Source organism: Rhinolophus sinicus, linkage group LG07 (genome assembly GCF_036562045.2).
Source record: "Rhinolophus sinicus isolate RSC01 linkage group LG07, ASM3656204v1, whole genome shotgun sequence".
NCBI classification, from domain to species: Eukaryota; Metazoa; Chordata; class Mammalia; order Chiroptera; family Rhinolophidae; genus Rhinolophus; species Rhinolophus sinicus.
Window position 1 is genome coordinate 126,533,260 of NC_133757.1, and position 16,363 is coordinate 126,549,622.

The 16,363-nt window shown below is 42.9% G+C and overlaps 1 protein-coding gene and 1 long non-coding RNA gene across 5 annotated transcripts in view; both read right to left on the reverse strand.

Annotated features, from left to right (window-relative positions):
• LOC141572769 (uncharacterized) overlaps window positions 1-16,363 on the reverse strand; it is a 168,822-nt gene that overhangs the window by 76,260 nt on the left and 76,199 nt on the right. Inside the window, exon 7 of one of the 4 annotated variants that reach the window (XR_012498266.1) lies at window positions 5,822-5,930. The exons of the other annotated variants lie outside the window; for them this stretch is intronic. This is a non-coding gene — a long non-coding RNA (uncharacterized LOC141572769). Of the gene's footprint in view, window positions 1-5,821; window positions 5,931-16,363 lie in introns of those variants that run through there. 4 annotated transcript variants of the gene reach the window in all.
• Window positions 2,754-4,479, reverse strand: TRAM1L1 (translocation associated membrane protein 1 like 1). The gene has a single exon (XM_019719509.2). It carries the CDS (start codon window positions 4,402-4,404, stop codon window positions 3,301-3,303), a length of 1,104 nt encoding a protein of 367 aa, XP_019575068.2. The 5' UTR covers window positions 4,405-4,479; the 3' UTR covers window positions 2,754-3,300.

Sequence of the window (16,363 nt, forward strand, 5' to 3'; positions counted from 1 at the left end):
AATATTTACAAGGTCATGGTTATGGTGTTCTTATGGAAATGAAAGGAAGGAAATGAAAGGAAGGTTGACTAACACATTTATGCTGTCTGTTAAGAAAAAATGGGACACACTTTTAATTCAATGCCAACAGAATACATTTTTTAAAGGAAATTCACTTGACTCTATCTTGCAGACTTATTTAAGTCATGCATTTTGACAAGCATTGATGCCGATAAATCAGAGCAGAACCTTTAAATTCAAGACACATCTTCATAACTTTTGCAGCATTTGGTGATGGGTCGGTTATTTGACCTGTAATAGGGTTAACTGATGATGTCTGCTGCAGTAATATCTTGGATAACCATAATGGACATTTTTGTCTCCATGTGGTCCACTTTGAGAGAAACTAAAGCGTCACATTGAAATTTATTATAGCATGAGTTTTTCACAGTGTAATTTTTGAAAAGGACTTAGCAATTTGTATTGTACTGAATTTCATTTGTAGTCTTGCTTTCATAATTTTTTCAACATGTATTTATTTTCTGGCAACAGTTATTGAACTTTGATACATAGTTAAGATGTTCCTAGCCTCCTTGCCCCCTTTTCCCTCAATAACATTGCTACCTCTGTGAACCCGTATTTTACAAGAAAGAGGCTTTGATTTTTCCCAGGTAAAGCACACTACCCAACTTAAGCAGTCAACCCAGTACAGCCCTTTCTCCAATGACTTCACTGAAGGTAACTCGGTGTTTTGGGAATTCCAGAAATCACGTTCTCTCTTCCTCTCTACTACGTATGTGCAGGGCAGACATGAAGCCCAGAACAGCTGCGGTCGTTTCCTGCCAAGTTGGAAGGTCAGCCAAGGGGGACAGCCAAAAAAATATTAGGGGAAATGATTTGGGCTCTAATCATATTTAATGTCAAGCCCGATTTAGCTCGGCATTGTCAGTCACATGACACAATAATGTTCTTGCAATCATTTGCGAGTGAGTCAGGCTGGCACTTATTTGCAAATAAAGTATTGAATGGATAAGACATTTGTGACCAGGAATGGAGCTGCACGTAACCGGCTAGAATTCTTTAAAAGCGAAGGAAGTAAGAACAACTCCTCTCTCACATGAGGGGCTGAAATCTGTTTTATAATTGCACAGTGGTTTAAGTGTAGTTTTCCCACTCTGTACCTCACAGCATGTGCTGCCAGCACTACAGTCAATTGGGGGGGGGGGGCGTAAAGGGGAAACAGTTAGATGAAAGATTCTATCGCTAAAAAAGAAGCAATCTTGCTTTGTTAAGTACCTCTCAAAATAGACAGGAAAGAAAGCGTTGCCAGGAGTGGCGTACTACCCTAGGTAGGGAAGTATACTAAGTTCAATTTCAGGGACCCCTGGAATTGAACAAGTCAAATTACCTACAACAAACCAAACAAAGGCAAACAAAAACCTAGAGATAAGAGACACAACGGGTAAAAGAGAGAATAAAGTAAATCCTCAATGTCATCGATAGGTTCCTGGAAACTGCGATTTTACGTGCAAACATGTATTATATGAAACCAATTTTACCAGAGGCTAATTGATAGAAAAAAAGAGCTAAGTTCCTATGGTGTATTTCTGGTCACAAAAACATCACCAAACTTCTACATAAAGACCTAAATGCTTCTAAAATGAAACATCAAAATAAATGTCAGCTATGCAAACATGACAGAAAGATGAATAAAAACAAGAATGTTTGTCCAACCTGTTGATTCCACTTGACGGTCCCGGGGCAGGAGCCTCTCCCTGCTTCTCAGGGCGCAGGGGGATCCCACCCTGGACAGGACGCCCTTCCATCCAGAGCCACTCACACCCACTACACTCACTCGGACAGGGACAGTGTAGACATGACATTTAGCTCACTGCACACCTGTGGGATGTGGGAGGAAACCGAGTACCAGAGAAAACCCACGGGCCTGGGGCGAAGAGTGCAAACTCAACACTGATAGTGTCCCCTGCCGGAAGCCATTGTTGTTGTGTTTTTTTGGTTTTTTTTTTCAAATTCTCATCAATGTTATAATGAAATGACTTTGAATGAAATGATGTTATTCAAGGACCTGCTGTGTATGGCCTTATCTTACCATATTTTTAAAACATTGTCTCCTGAAAAATACGTATAAAGACATATGGAAATGAAATCAAAGTTCAGAGAAGGAGATAAATACAAAAAATACCTACCACAGCCCATTGTTTCTATTGGCTTCTGTAAAGCTACAAATTATATATATTTATCCCCAAAATGTCTCACACAGATAAATGTTTCCTAATTAAAGATGGGAGCCAGCCCACAATTGTGACATTATTTCTAAAAAGCCTCACATAGGACTATTTATCCACCTGATTTTCAAGTTACTTAAGGTTAGTGTGTTAACTGCTTTCCACATTTAAGCAGCTGCCATTTTTTTATAGACGTAAATCAAGTAAGCATTATTTTTTAAATGATTTACAGGTTAAACGGTTTTTTTGTAAGATGCCACAGATACTGAACTTACAAGCCTCATTTAAGAATAATTTTAATAAACAAAAACACTAAGTCTGATTTCCTTTTTTACAGTTAAATATTTAATTTTCTAATTTCCAGTTTACAAGTGTTTAAAATGGACAAGAATGGGTTTACCTCTTCAGTAATACTTTTCTATTAATTCAAGATAATTTGATTCACTATATGGCAATAAATCTCCACAGATGTTACCCATTAGTATTTTGTTAGTATTTTTAAATGGGAATTTAACACTAACAACCACAATCTACAAAAAAACATCATTTATTTGGTGGTTTTACAATTTTTTTCTCCAGTTGTAAATTCTAAAACAAAAAATTGTAAGAATTAGAGGATACTGAAAACTTATTGAAAATGACATTTATAATATTTCCATTTTATCCTGAAAGAGAACACTAAAAATATGACCTTGCTCTAACAGACCATCCTGATAATGTTACAAAAGATTGGTGTGAGCAAGAAATAGTGTCACTGATATTCAGAATTTTGTGGTTATCTCTACACATCATTAGGAAAATGTTTAAACGCAAAAAAAAAAAACAAAACAAAACATGGTGGTGATCCCTAAATTATTTTGAGGATGAGTAGCTTAGTGTAAACCAAGTTTGTTTGCGTTTTCCATTCATAGCATCATTCTCCCCTCAAATGCCTTTAAAAAATACATTACACAGTACCATAGCAAAAATGAACACAGCACAAACTATTGTCAAGAACGGAAAAGTTCTCTAGTGTAGAAAGATATAGGAGAGGGCAGGCTTCTTTGCAGCCATGAACCAGTATGCATCTCATTCACTATGAAGATTTCTCCTTCCTCTTATGGGGCGAGTCCACGCGATTCGAAGCGGCCACACCATTTTCTGTTCCTTTTCTAGAAGACCTGCCTTTCGTCCGTTTCTTCTTCACAGCTGGGGCCTGGAGAGTAGCGTCGCCTCCCATCCATCTCTGCAGCTGGACACTGAACAAGTTCCACGTGATGTAGGCTTGGATGGTGCAGCTGGACGACAGCACGGCGATCTCGGCGGCCAGCACGTTCACGTTTCCGCCAGCGGCATCCGGAGGGCGAGCCTGGCCCCCCGCCAGGTGGAAGCACACGGTGAGGACCGACACCACCAGCGTCCCCAGCCGGCCCACAATGAACACCGCGGCCCACAGGGACAGCTCCCTCTGGTGCTTCCCGTCGCCGAGGGAGACGAGGTCGCACAGGTGGCTGAGCAGCTCCACGCAGTAGTGCATGGTGAGCAGCAGCAGCCCCAGGTGGTTCAGGTAGAGCAGGTAGGCCCCGGCGATGTGGAACAGGTGCAGGCCGATGTAGACCAGCTGCTGCGGCACGGCCTGCTTGCGCGTCCTCTGGAAGTACAGCTCGGGCACGGCGTGGAACCAGTAGGCCAGCTGCGCCACGTAGAAGAACTTGACGTGGAAGGTCATGGTGCGGCCCGGCGGCGCGCGCCACAGGCGGGCCGGCTCCTCCAGGCAGCCCTCGGCCGCCAGCACCCACGTGCCCCAGGCGCACGACACCAGGTAGAAGGCGCCGAACTGGCCGGCCTCGTTGAAGCGGCCCTGCTTGGCCTTGGGCAGCTGCAGGCGCCGCGTGACGGGGTCCAGCACGTACTCCTGCAGCGTGGCGTGCACGATGACGGCCACCAGCGTGTAGAAGAAGACGGTGGCCAGGTCGCGCGCGCCGTAGTGGTAGAGCAGGCGGGGCGCGCGCGCGTCGGGGGCCGCGGGGACCCCGTGCTGCAGCGTCAGGAAGACGATGGCCGCCTCGGCCGTGCCCTCGAACAGCAGCCCCAGCACGAAGACCATGCCCACGCAGGCCACCAGGTCCGCGTGGTTCTGCAGCACGAACTCGTGGCTCAGCAGCGGCGGGTTCTTGGCGCCCTTCTTGCGCAGCGCCATGGCGGCGCGGCCGGAGCGCGTCCTCACGGCGCCGCCCGCGCCCCCGACGCTCCGCCCCCGGGCCCGGCCCCGGCCCCGGCCCCGGGCCGCCCCCGCCCGCCCCTGCGCGGGCCCCGTGGGCCTCGCCGCCCATCCCCGCGCCCCGGCGCCGGCTCGCTCCGGCCGCCCCGGGACGTCAATCACCGCCCCGGCCGCAGCTCTGCGCGTGCGCAGACGGAGGGGAGGCAGGGCCGGCCCGGAGCGCGCGCCCCGCCGGTGCCGGCCCCGCAAAGCCGCGGCGGCTGCAGGCAGGGTGGCGCTGCGTTGTTTCCCACAGATTGCGTCTTCCCGGGCAGTCCTGGCCGAGCAGGGAAGCCCTGTGGGTGGCTGTCAGAGTGGTAAATCATAAACAGCACCGTGATAATTGTGGCAGCAGCAAACTGGCGTATTGCTTAGTGTTGACCAGGTGCTGTTCTCAGCACTTGTACACATGCGACCTTTCTAGGAACCCCCGGAGGCAGACACGGTATACTGGCCATCTGACAAGCAACAGGAAAGCCTGTTACAACGCATCCATCCAGCCATTCATTTTATGGAGGAGAAACCGAGGCACAGAGACGCTAAGTGACAGGCCCGCAGATCGCACGGCCAGCAGCTGCTGCAGCAACGTCGGAAGCCGGCGTGGCCAGAGCACCGCTCTTCACTGCGGGCGCTGCGACCTCTTGTTGGAAACCGTCCAGACCTGAAGCTGCTGTCGCAGAGCAACAGCAAAGCGCGCTGCGAAGTCGCTCCCCCATTAGCTGTCACAACAGCTGCGGCGATGGTGGTGTCCGGTCATCATGCTTGTACTTTAACACAGAGGCTGTGGCTGGACGGGGAAAGCTGCCTGGTGGGTGGATCTCCTGGCTTCAAAGCCCCAAGCTGAGTTTCCTCACTCCCGCAGACCAGAAACTCGGGATTCCTTATAATGGTTTTCGCACATCCGTTTGCTAAAGCTCACGTACACGTATCAAACACAACTTCTGTCGCAGATGCTGATATCTCCCTCAATTCACATCGGTCTTCAATTGTGTTTTGAATCCGGAGCTCATGTCTCGTTCCTTCTGTGTGTCCTGAGCTCATAGCCGTGACTGACAGAGTGAAGGTGTCCAGTCGGGAACACGTGGTTCGGAAGAACGACTGCTCCGTGGAGCACGCGTCACATGGCGAGCGCCCAGCTGCGCTCTGTCGCTGTCACTGGATGCTGTGCACGGACCGAAGTCGCGGTCCAGCCTGTGTGGTGACCTGAAAGGTGCTGAGCCAAGTATTCTGATTGCATTTCCTAGGGCGGCCACGCAACTGGACACAGAATTGGTTGTGGTACGTGTTCCAGAGTTCCGGAAAGCGCCGGCCTGTTTTCCCATCATCAGAATTCTCTGTTTCCTGAAGGACCGCGCATCGGGCATCGCCCCTTTCTAAAGGATCTGCTGTGTCGTGTCTCCTTTGGGTTTCTTGGCTGTCAGTGTCTGGGCTCTGACAGCTCAGTCTGGACTGCTATTTGAAGTTAACTATATCAGTGAGGAATTGCAAATAGAGGTGCAAAAATTAGGGCATCGGGAAGTGAGGAAAAGATCAAATTGTGGGAGGCAGTCAGGAGGAAACAGGACGGCAGTGGCTTACGGAAGTCAAGAGTTCATTCAGGAAAGTACATTTACTTTATAGAAACTAATCGATGTTATGTATAGAATTCATCAGTGTCATAGACTACATGACTGTGATCATTTTGTGACATACTACATATAAAAATATTTGTGCAACTCCTGAGTTGACTTTTCTGTTTACATTTGTTTTTCACAGTATGTTTTACAAGTCCTCAGCTCTACCTTTACAAATATGATCAATTTTGCCTCACAAAGAGGGACATATCAAAGTAAACAGCACAAATATTTATGCATAGATGTGTAATGTCATTTTATCCCTAAAATAAAGGAAGCCCATTAGGAGTTAATTTAAAATTGTCTCTTAAAAAAGAGAAAAGAACCATTTCCCTCCATATAATCTCTCCTTTCTTTGAGCTTGTAGTAGCAAATGATACTCTGTAGTCCAAATTTTTATTTAAAATTTACATTAAATATAATCTACGTATTTGAATTTTAGATTTATGTTTCATATTAACATCATAAAATTATAAAAATGTAAAATGTCTACATTGGGATCTGAAAGGGTATTGTAGTAATGTTATATAATATGCTTTCAGTAGTTTTATTGGCACTATTTGACAAAGAATAAAATGTGTATAATATTTTCAAAGATTTTGACACCACTATGCATACTATATCGTTGAATGTACGGGGGGAGTCTTTCATTATGTCTAGCCCTATGCCTGTGGTACAGATAATTATTAGATTCAGGAGGAGACTTCTGCTTCCAGCCATGAGGAGTAACTGCAATTGAGCTTCTACTCCTACTGGAAATAACTAAAAAACTAGATAAATGACATGAAATAACTTGTTTCAGGTATTGGAAAACATAGGAGTGTGATCCCCAGAAGAAGGGAGACTGAAGAGTGAGGAGAGCACCACCACTGCCCCAATTTTCTGCCTGGATGCATTTTGCAGTCTGCTGTGCAGGGAGGGGAAACCCAAGGAGAGAATGGAGAAGTGCTGACCTGAGGAGACAGAGGAGTCAAGAGAAGCTGAAGCCTCAGACATCTACTAGGCAGAGGAATTTGCAGAGAAAGAGAGGTGATTAAAGTGCTCCACAATTTGCATAAACGTTCCCTAGAGTCTGCTGTTAATATTAACTTCTGTGTGCATAAGCTGAAAATACATGAGGCCAAGCGAAGAACAGCGGAGGAAATGTAAATTCAAAATTTCCAAGATTCAAAGAGGACTAGGCGACTTTCACGCTTGGAACGGTCAGAAAGACTCTTCTTGGAACACTGAGACTCCACACTTGGCAGCGATCCCAGAAAAGCCAGTGTCCTAACAGCAAGGTTGAACTTGCCCTGGGGAAAAGCTATCTGATGCTCATCCAGTTCTCACAGGGACTTTGGAGGCTCCAGGTGCTTGGCAAGGAACTCTACCGCATGTCCGAAAGCCCAGACCTCAGCAATGTGGAATTCCTCTTGTCCAGCGTGTCACAAAATCCAGGAAGCCTAGGCTAGGTTCAGCTGGGACTGTTGTCAGCATGCCTCCAGGGGCATCTCCAGGCTGGGCTTGGGTGGCACTGTCACAGAGCAGGGGCTGCAGGCTCCAAGACCGAGCCTCTAGTGAAAAAGGCAGAACCCCATGGCCTTTCCTGACCTGGCCTTGGAAGTCACATCGTATCATTGTTATGGTGAGAGCAGGTGAGCCATTTCACTTCAAGGTGGGGTGGGAGTAGACGGATGGTGGGGGACTCAGACAGCACCTCTTAATAAGAAGTGTGTTTAAATTTTTAAATAGCCACGTTCTTTCCCTTAAAAATAAATTTTGTTTCCTCTCACATGAACTATACACTGTTTCCTGCCCATGCAAACTAAAGTTTCATGCCAATATAGCAACAAGCTCAAGTTTATTACCTAGGAACTTGAAAGCTAAATTAGATCCAGGCACAGATGGGCTCCCTGGGTCCTTTCTTTTGTTACACTTTTTATTTGAAGACTTGTCAAAGAAAGAAACAAGGTTTGTGATTCCCACATACCCAAGGCACAGGAAAAATGCAATAGCTGCTCCCACTAAGAAGTGGGAAAGTGGGACGTACACCACAGTCCAGGATCAAGAGTCATTATGAAATCTCTCCCCAGATCTTTGATTAGAACCCAATTTTTCTCCCTGGGAAATGGTGGAAGACTACTTTTTTTTCAAAAACATTGATTAAACATTATATGTTGATTTGTTTGTGTTTACTGGTTTGTATATTTTGAAAGATAAAAAAAGACCCCAAAAGCAAAATAATGCTAATGAATTAATGTTAATCTTTGCTTTTGTGATATAATAGGCAATTATACTATTAATTACAGAGTATTAATTATTCTATGGTACTTCAAGGAATTAATATTCCATCAGCGAATTTACAGTGGAACCTAGAGAGAAATGGGAGGATCCGTGTCTGAGAACCCTATACAGAGAATTGCCACACACTGGGCGAAGTAGCTTTTAAAATGCTAAATTGATTTTGTTATGAGAAACATTTTATTTAAAAAAAAAACAAAACAACAATATAAAGAAAGCGCCACTATATCTTGAATCAATACTAATAATTAGTTCTTCCTATTAGCCACACAATGTTTTCTTTGTCTGTATTTTATAATTTAACATTCTTATTTCTATGAATAGCCTAGCCAAAAAAAAAATCTTTTAAATGACTTATGTGCCTTTTTAGAAACATAGTTTCCCAAAAAAGATACACTGACATTGATTATGACGTTGTTAAAATAGTAAAGTACATTAAGAACTTTATAATATAGACATTGCCTCTCAATATTTTCCTATCTCACAATGAAATATGTGTGTATATATTTGTATACCTCTACCATACCAACCTTTTAATAATTTAAATTTGGGTAATTCAAGTAATTGAACATTTAAATGGTATAATTTCATAGCATTTGAAGAAGCAAGAGATGTTGGAATAGAACTTCTTCATAAGAACAAACCCAAGTCACTTTAAATCAATGTTTATAATTAGCAGTCATAATTGACTGAGATCACCAAATACTTAGCTCCATTAACAAAACATAATGCAATTAAGCTTGTGCATGAAATTATAAAGTCTCTTTAGATTTCACTGATTCAAAGAGTCCTTGAATAATTCAATTGAAGAGATATTTTCTACACTTAAGTCATTTTTATAGCCAAGACATGTGAAAACCCAGGCGTTTTAAAAAACAAAGTATGTGGTATGGTTGACTACTTAATGGATAAGGAAAAAAACTCAACGTAACATTTCCAAATTCTAGAATGCCTATTTGCAACTGTATTTATTAGTAACCTAGCAAGTAAAAATAATACGAAGCATTGTCTAAGGATAAACTCCTGGAATAGGTTCATAGAGGCAGTCTCTCACTACAATATAAGCATAAATGAAAATTAAAATCAATATTCAGTAGTGCATTTTGCCAAGTGCCACCTCTATTGAATACAATAACCCTTGCGCACACCCTCATGGAGCTTCTGTAATACTCAGAGAAAATCAGAGGACACAGACATCATATTTAGAATTTGCGGATAGCTAGTGCAGAAATGCTAGGAAGAAAGCAGGATAAGAGGATGAAGCATGGCTGTGGATGGCAATTTTAGCTGGGGTGGGCAGGGGCCAGGGAAGGCCTCTCTGAATAGCTGACAACTGACTGGAGGCCGGCATGAAGTTACAGAAAACCACACACAGAGTATCTGGAGGAGCACGTCCTCCTGCACAGCAAGCTCTCATGCTGAGAAGCAAGAGGGAAGAATCCACTGTGGGACCCAGGGTGACAGAGCGGAGGAAGGAGAGGCCGGCAGGGGGCTCTTCATGGAAGGACTTGTAGGTGGAGGTAGGGAGGTCCAAGTTTGGCCTAAGACAGATAGGAAGACCCTTTGAGCATTGTTTGAAAGGAGCCATTTTGGCTTCTGCATGAAATACTATTTGTGGAAGGGGCAGAAGTACAAAAATGCCATTGCGAGTTGTAACATTACAGTTGCACTATTGTATTTCCTGACTGTGATTTCCTTTGTTCCCTTTGGTTGTCTAATTATGTGACACGGAATGTAATAGAAAACCCACCCTATACGGTTTTGGTTTTCTGTAGGTGGAAAACAATGCTGCTGTGATTACGTCTGTGCGGTCCTGGTAGGAATGTTCCAGTTAGCCGGAGGCATATGCTTGACGGCTTCCTCAAAAGACCTGCTTCATCTTTCATAGACCCATTCCCTCTCATGATTGCTATGGGGCTTCCAAAATGCCTTCACGCTCTAGCTGTCTGAATATAAAATTATACTTAAAAGTTAAAGTCACATGAAAAGGAATAAATGATCATTATAGCATTATATTATGTTTCAGTGCTAACAGAGATGGAAGATCTGACAGTATCTTAACTATTCATCAGCTTTCTGACCAAAAGTAATCAAACTTCCATAAATACAAATAAAAATTACTTTAATACCCATTGGAGATGCCAATATTTCCTTTCTATTTCTGCAGAAAAGGAAAGATTCTTATAGTTATTTTAAGTGTTAACATTCGCTTCAAAGTATTATGTTGTAGACCTAAGAGCCATAAAACACTAGAGTAATTTAAGCATTTTTCTGAACGTGAAAGTCCTGTGCAGTTCTTTTTCCTTTATTTCTAGTCTGCTTGCATTCTGCTCCTTTAAATTGTGCTGCAAAATATTATGCTGAAGGAGATTAATATTTCTTTATGTATAGCTAGTTTATGTGATTAATTTAAATATCCAAAGTCTGGCAATAAAACATTCATTCCTTGTTATTTAATTGCTTGAAAGTAAATAACAATTATTAGAAACATTCAAAAATTGAAATATAATTGCCCAAGTAATATTAGCAAATCTTTAGCAGACCACCATTCTGTATTGTACTGTCCTTTCTCTGGATGAAAAGGACCCTTTCATTCAGTAAGAAGCTTATTACTTTCAACACCCCTATGCTTCTGTTTAATCCTTGTGGACTATTACTGAATTTCCCCATCTAAGAACGCTGCTGGATGATGTAACAAACACTCATTTAGAAACAGCCTTCTTGTGAAAATTTCCCCAGGCAAATAAGTTTTAAAATGGATTATTAATGAACTTGGATGGAAAAAAAAATGTTTAAATTTAATCTGAGATTCTGAAAGTTCCTTAATTCCTGACACAAAATTGATTTCTGCTCTCAGGTCATATGGAGGAATTGATTACACCTCATCTCTCCACACAAGATTCTCAGACCTATTTCTCCAAGACTTGGACTTCAGAGTTCGATGGTATCATTCTGTCCATTGAATGTGCAAGCAGGTAATAGTCAAGCAAAACGGTCCCCTGCTGAGCCTGGTGGAATCATTGCTAGGCATGCTGCAGACAGAAGGCCACCTGAGTCACCCCACGGAGAACAAGCGTCCCCTGGCCTGCCACTCCGCTCAGTCCCTTAGAGATGGCTGAGCTCACTTTATTCTCATAACAGTTCTTGGAGGGAAGTGCCATTTCCTCCACTTTGAAGATGGGGAAACTGAGGCCCACAGGGAACAGCAAATGGCCAGAGTGAAAGAGTAAGGAGACAGCAAAGCAGGATCGCAACTTGGATGGTCTACCTCAGGATGAGGCGTCTTGTTGCCAGGACACCAGCCAGCCAGCCAGCCACTAAAGCTCTGGAAAGGACACAGGGGACTGGGGTGTTCTTCAATGTCAGGTCTAAATGTTACACAGTTCAAACGGCCACGCACTGATGTATAACGTCAGGTATCGGATGAGGTGATGTACCCTGCTGTTTTGGCTTCACATATCTAGAGAGTTTATTTAAGTTATCTTCTGCTAAGGCAAGGATAGACTCATGTAGGTGTGAAATCTTGCTCTAAATGATGAATGTAGGACCTATTGATGGAAACTCATTCCTAGAGTGTTTGCTCTGCGCTCTAACCCTACTCACTGAGAATACGTAAAGATGCAGCACTTTTAAGCATACCCCTCCTTGTGTCTATGATACAAATTCTGTTTTCTAAATGAATAAATTTTTTTTAAGTTTATGATTAATATGACATTTCCCGATACTTTTAAATAATGTAAAATAGAGAAAAGAGGTAGGTAAAATAAAATTTTCTCTTAGGAGTGTAAAACAATCGATGTGTTTTTTAAAGTGATGGCTTTTGGCGATGAGCACTAGCATAATGCCCGGAGGAGACTGTCATAACTGTCTTTTAGCACCAATGGACATGGTGTTAGGACTTGTGTGCAAATCTGTTACTCAAGTTTGCTATGGATGGAGCATTGGATATCCATAAAATATGATGGAAAATGAGGCTGTTGATTTTTTTTTTTATCGTCATTTATTGAACAAACATTTGTTAAGCTGCTAAAATGGCCATTGCTAAATGACTCTACACATCTTTTCGCTCTTGCTGAATTCTGTTTGATCGTGGCAGAGCACATGGCACTAAGTGACATGGACGTGTTACAAGTTTCTGCTTCAAACAGAGGCTGTGAGAAGCCAGGTTTGATAGGTTGAATCCAGAAGTAAAGTTTGAAGGTTGAACTAGACAGGAAAGCTCTCAAGTGGTGTGTCTAGAAATAGTTAATTACTGATCTCCAATTTTTTTCTCTATAGATTTAGGTGGCAGATGGCAATCACTTTTGAATTTTTTGAAACTCGTCTCAGACAGCATCATAAAAGACAAATACCTTGGAAACCTAAGCCTACAGCATGTTGTCTAGGGCTGTAGATAGTACCACTTCTTCCTGACAAGAAAATGACTACAGTGCCCCTAACACGCTCCCTTTCTCACAAGCTCCCTTCCAGAGAATGCATGCACCAATGGATGTCACTTTTGTGGAAGTCATGATTTGCATTCATCCTGGTGGTTCGCCTACTTCACAGTCCCTATGAAGGAGTTTCAGGCATAGCCTAGGACACAAGACAGCAGAAATCCATCTCCTGTGTGCATTTCCTTGGCTCGCCACTGTTTGATGTTATTGTCTTTCTGATCCTTGCCACCAAAGTCACTGAGAACGTTACAAAGGGACAGAATGAAAATTGCGTTTTCACACAACTGGTAAAGGGGACAAAAAAGAACCACATCTTAAAAGCAAAGCAGACATATTTTAGAATAAAGATCCCAAAGCCACAAGAAATCCCATTTTTTCTGTTAACAAAACAGACCTATAATTTTACAAATAATGCAAGTGAAGGTACTCTGGTTTTGTTTACATCTTTTTGTTTTATAGTGTTTTATACTTATAGAATATTATATTCTATACTGTTTTATATTGTGTTGGTTTTATCCTGAAATAATTCGTGCTTTTTTGAAGAATTAAGTAAATGTGAAAGTCTTTCCGGCTACAACAGCAAACTATGCTTTTCAATGCTAATTCATCTCTCACCCAGTGATTCTTACTAGCCAGCTAAATTGTAACACAACCTTGGGTAACAAAAAATGGACCCATAGAATATTTTACTTTGCCAATTAAGAGCTGTTTAAACATCTCTTTTTGATTCTAAGAAACACTGGTGTGTTTGGGGGGTTTTTTTTGAAGTAGAATAACAATTTTCTACTAAGGAACATTTTTGAGTATTAACTAAATATTTCTAAGAGACATATTACGATAGGCATGTACAACCTGAAGTTAGAAAGTCCAGGGTCAATAAATACTGTGATGATATTAGGAAGAAGTCCATCCGCAGGTACCATAATTTCATCACTCAACACAGGATTATGGGAAGGATTTCAACTCTCTGAGGGAGAAAGGTACTACAGGGGCAGAGGTCCTACCCGAATGGGGCCATATTAAAGCATGATCCAGTGTATGCATAAAATAAAGGGTTTAGTTTCAGTTATGATGCAAAATTTGAGAACTGGACCATGAGCAAAAATAATGATGCTCACATTACTTGATTTAAGCATCACTGTAAAGATAATACAATCAGAAAATATGGCATCAGTTAAAGAATAGACACATTGATGAATGGGACAGAAGAGAGGCTCCAGAGAACAACCTACACATACGTAACTGGTTTGGGACAAAGATACAGAGGCAATTCAATGAGAAAGGACTGTCTTTTTAACCAATGGCACTGGGACATGTGGACATCTGCATGCAAAAAATAAAACAAAATAGTAAAATAATCCAGATACATAGACCTAATAGCTTTCATTGTGTCAAATGCAAAAGTATAAAACATCTGGAAAACACAGGAGATAATCTATGTGACCTTGGATTTGTTGATGAGTTTTCAGTTATAAAACCAAAAGCATAATCCTGAAAAAGAAAAAGTGATAATTTGGACTTTACTGAAATTAAACTTCTGCTCTGCAAAAAATACTGTGAAGAGATTAAAAAGGCAAGCCACAGATAGGGAGGAAATATGTGCAAATGATGATAAAGGACTTGTATCCAGAATATAAAAAAATACTCTTAAGGTGAACAATAAGGAGAAAAAAACAATTAAAAATGAGCAAACGATCTGAACAGACCTCTCATCAAAGAAGATATACAGATGACAAGTAAATACATGAAAAGATGTTCAAAATCATTTGTCATTAGGGGACTGCAAATGAAAAGAACTAAGAGAATGAGTGTCATCCAATTATGGGCACGGGTAGGAGTGACAGGGACCCTCATTCATTGCTGGTGGGAAGGCAAAATAATACGGCCGTTTGGAAGGCAGCTTGGCAGTTTGATGTAATGCTAAGTGTTTACACCATACGTCTCAGCAGTGGCATTCCTAAGGATTTACCTAAGTCATTCGAAAATGCATGCCTGCACCAAACCGACAAACAGATGTTTATGGAAGTTTTGTTTGCACTTAGGAAAACTGAAAACAACAGTGGTGCCCTTTAATGGGTGAATGGATAAACTGTGGCATATTCATGGAATGGAGCTTTATTGAGCAATGAGAAGGAACGGCCTCAGTCTGAATATTACTAAGTGAAACAAGGCAGTTTCTAATGGCCAATAGTTTATGATTCCATGTATGTGTCCTTCTGGACAAGGCGAAACTAGAGAAGGACACAGATGAGCAGTCACCAGGTACCTGTGGGAGGAGGTGGAAGGCAGGACTTCCCAGGACCATTCCATTTGATACCCTCGTGACACATGAATGAAACTACGTATTTGTCAAGACTCACAGCAAAGCTACAGCCCAAAGAGTGAACAGTATGTATGCCAATTTCAACAATCAATTATGAGATGGGGGACCGCAGGACGGAATGCAGCCTGTGACAAGGGAATCTAACGATGTTGCAGATGTGTGACACATCACTGAAGGGGATGGGCAGAAATAAAGAGGGCAGTGAGCAGAGGTTGGAGCAGTAAGGCGAAGGCGATAGCACGCGGGTACTGCACTTTCGCTGGAAAAGTGCTTTCCACAGCGGGGGTGCTATAGAAATTCTGAAATCACCGTGGATCTCCACGGACATTTCAAAGAAAAGGGCACGGATGGCATATGGCGGGAGCCAGGTTTATCAGTGCTGGAGTGAGGCTTGCAGATTAGCATAAAGAGAAGTGTAGCACGATCCCTGTGTTTCTGGACTAGAGTTGGAGTTAGCACTGGCGAACTCATGTTTACTTTACTAGATTGTTGGAGGTCAGGCTGCCACTGCAGAGCACCACAGACCGAGCGGCTTAGACTACAAACACTGTTCTCACAGTACTGGGAGCTGGAAGGCTGCGATCAGGGTGCCAGCACGGCGGGGGACTTGGGGAGGCTCCTTCTGACTCGGGGGAAGCTGCCTTCTCTTGGGCCCTCCCACGGCGGGGACAGGAGGCAGCTCTGGTCCTGTCACCTCTTTACAAGGGCACCCATCCCATCTCAGAAACTGCTGTGGAAAAGCACGCAGCTGCTTTTTTCTCTATTGTACTCTTACTGTGCGATATCGTCTCTGGCATCGTCAGTGGAGGGGTAAAAATCTCAGTATTTTACCCTGGTGTCAGTTTTTTTTGTTTTTGTTTTTTACCTGAACATTTGCGTGGTGAGTTCAGATGTCTATATACAAACACGTTATTTATTTTTGTTTTCTGACGTAAGAGCAAACAACTGACCATTGCAAACTCAGATGCCGTTGGCCCAGTTTGACAGGACAGCCCCCTCACCAGCATCCCGAGGTGCAGACACCTAACTGCTGTAGTTTCTCCAGCTGGAGAGCAGTCCTGGCCTGCCATCCAGGCCCAAATATGCAAGCACCCACAAATTAATGTTTAACATTTCACCTTTTCCTAGTTAAGTTACATAGTGGGGAATCCCCACCCCTGCTCCCTGGCCTGGAATGTGTCGTCCAGCAAGGTGAGGGGAGGCTCACAGCAGTCTGCTATCTGCGGTCTAATATCTACCAATACGTT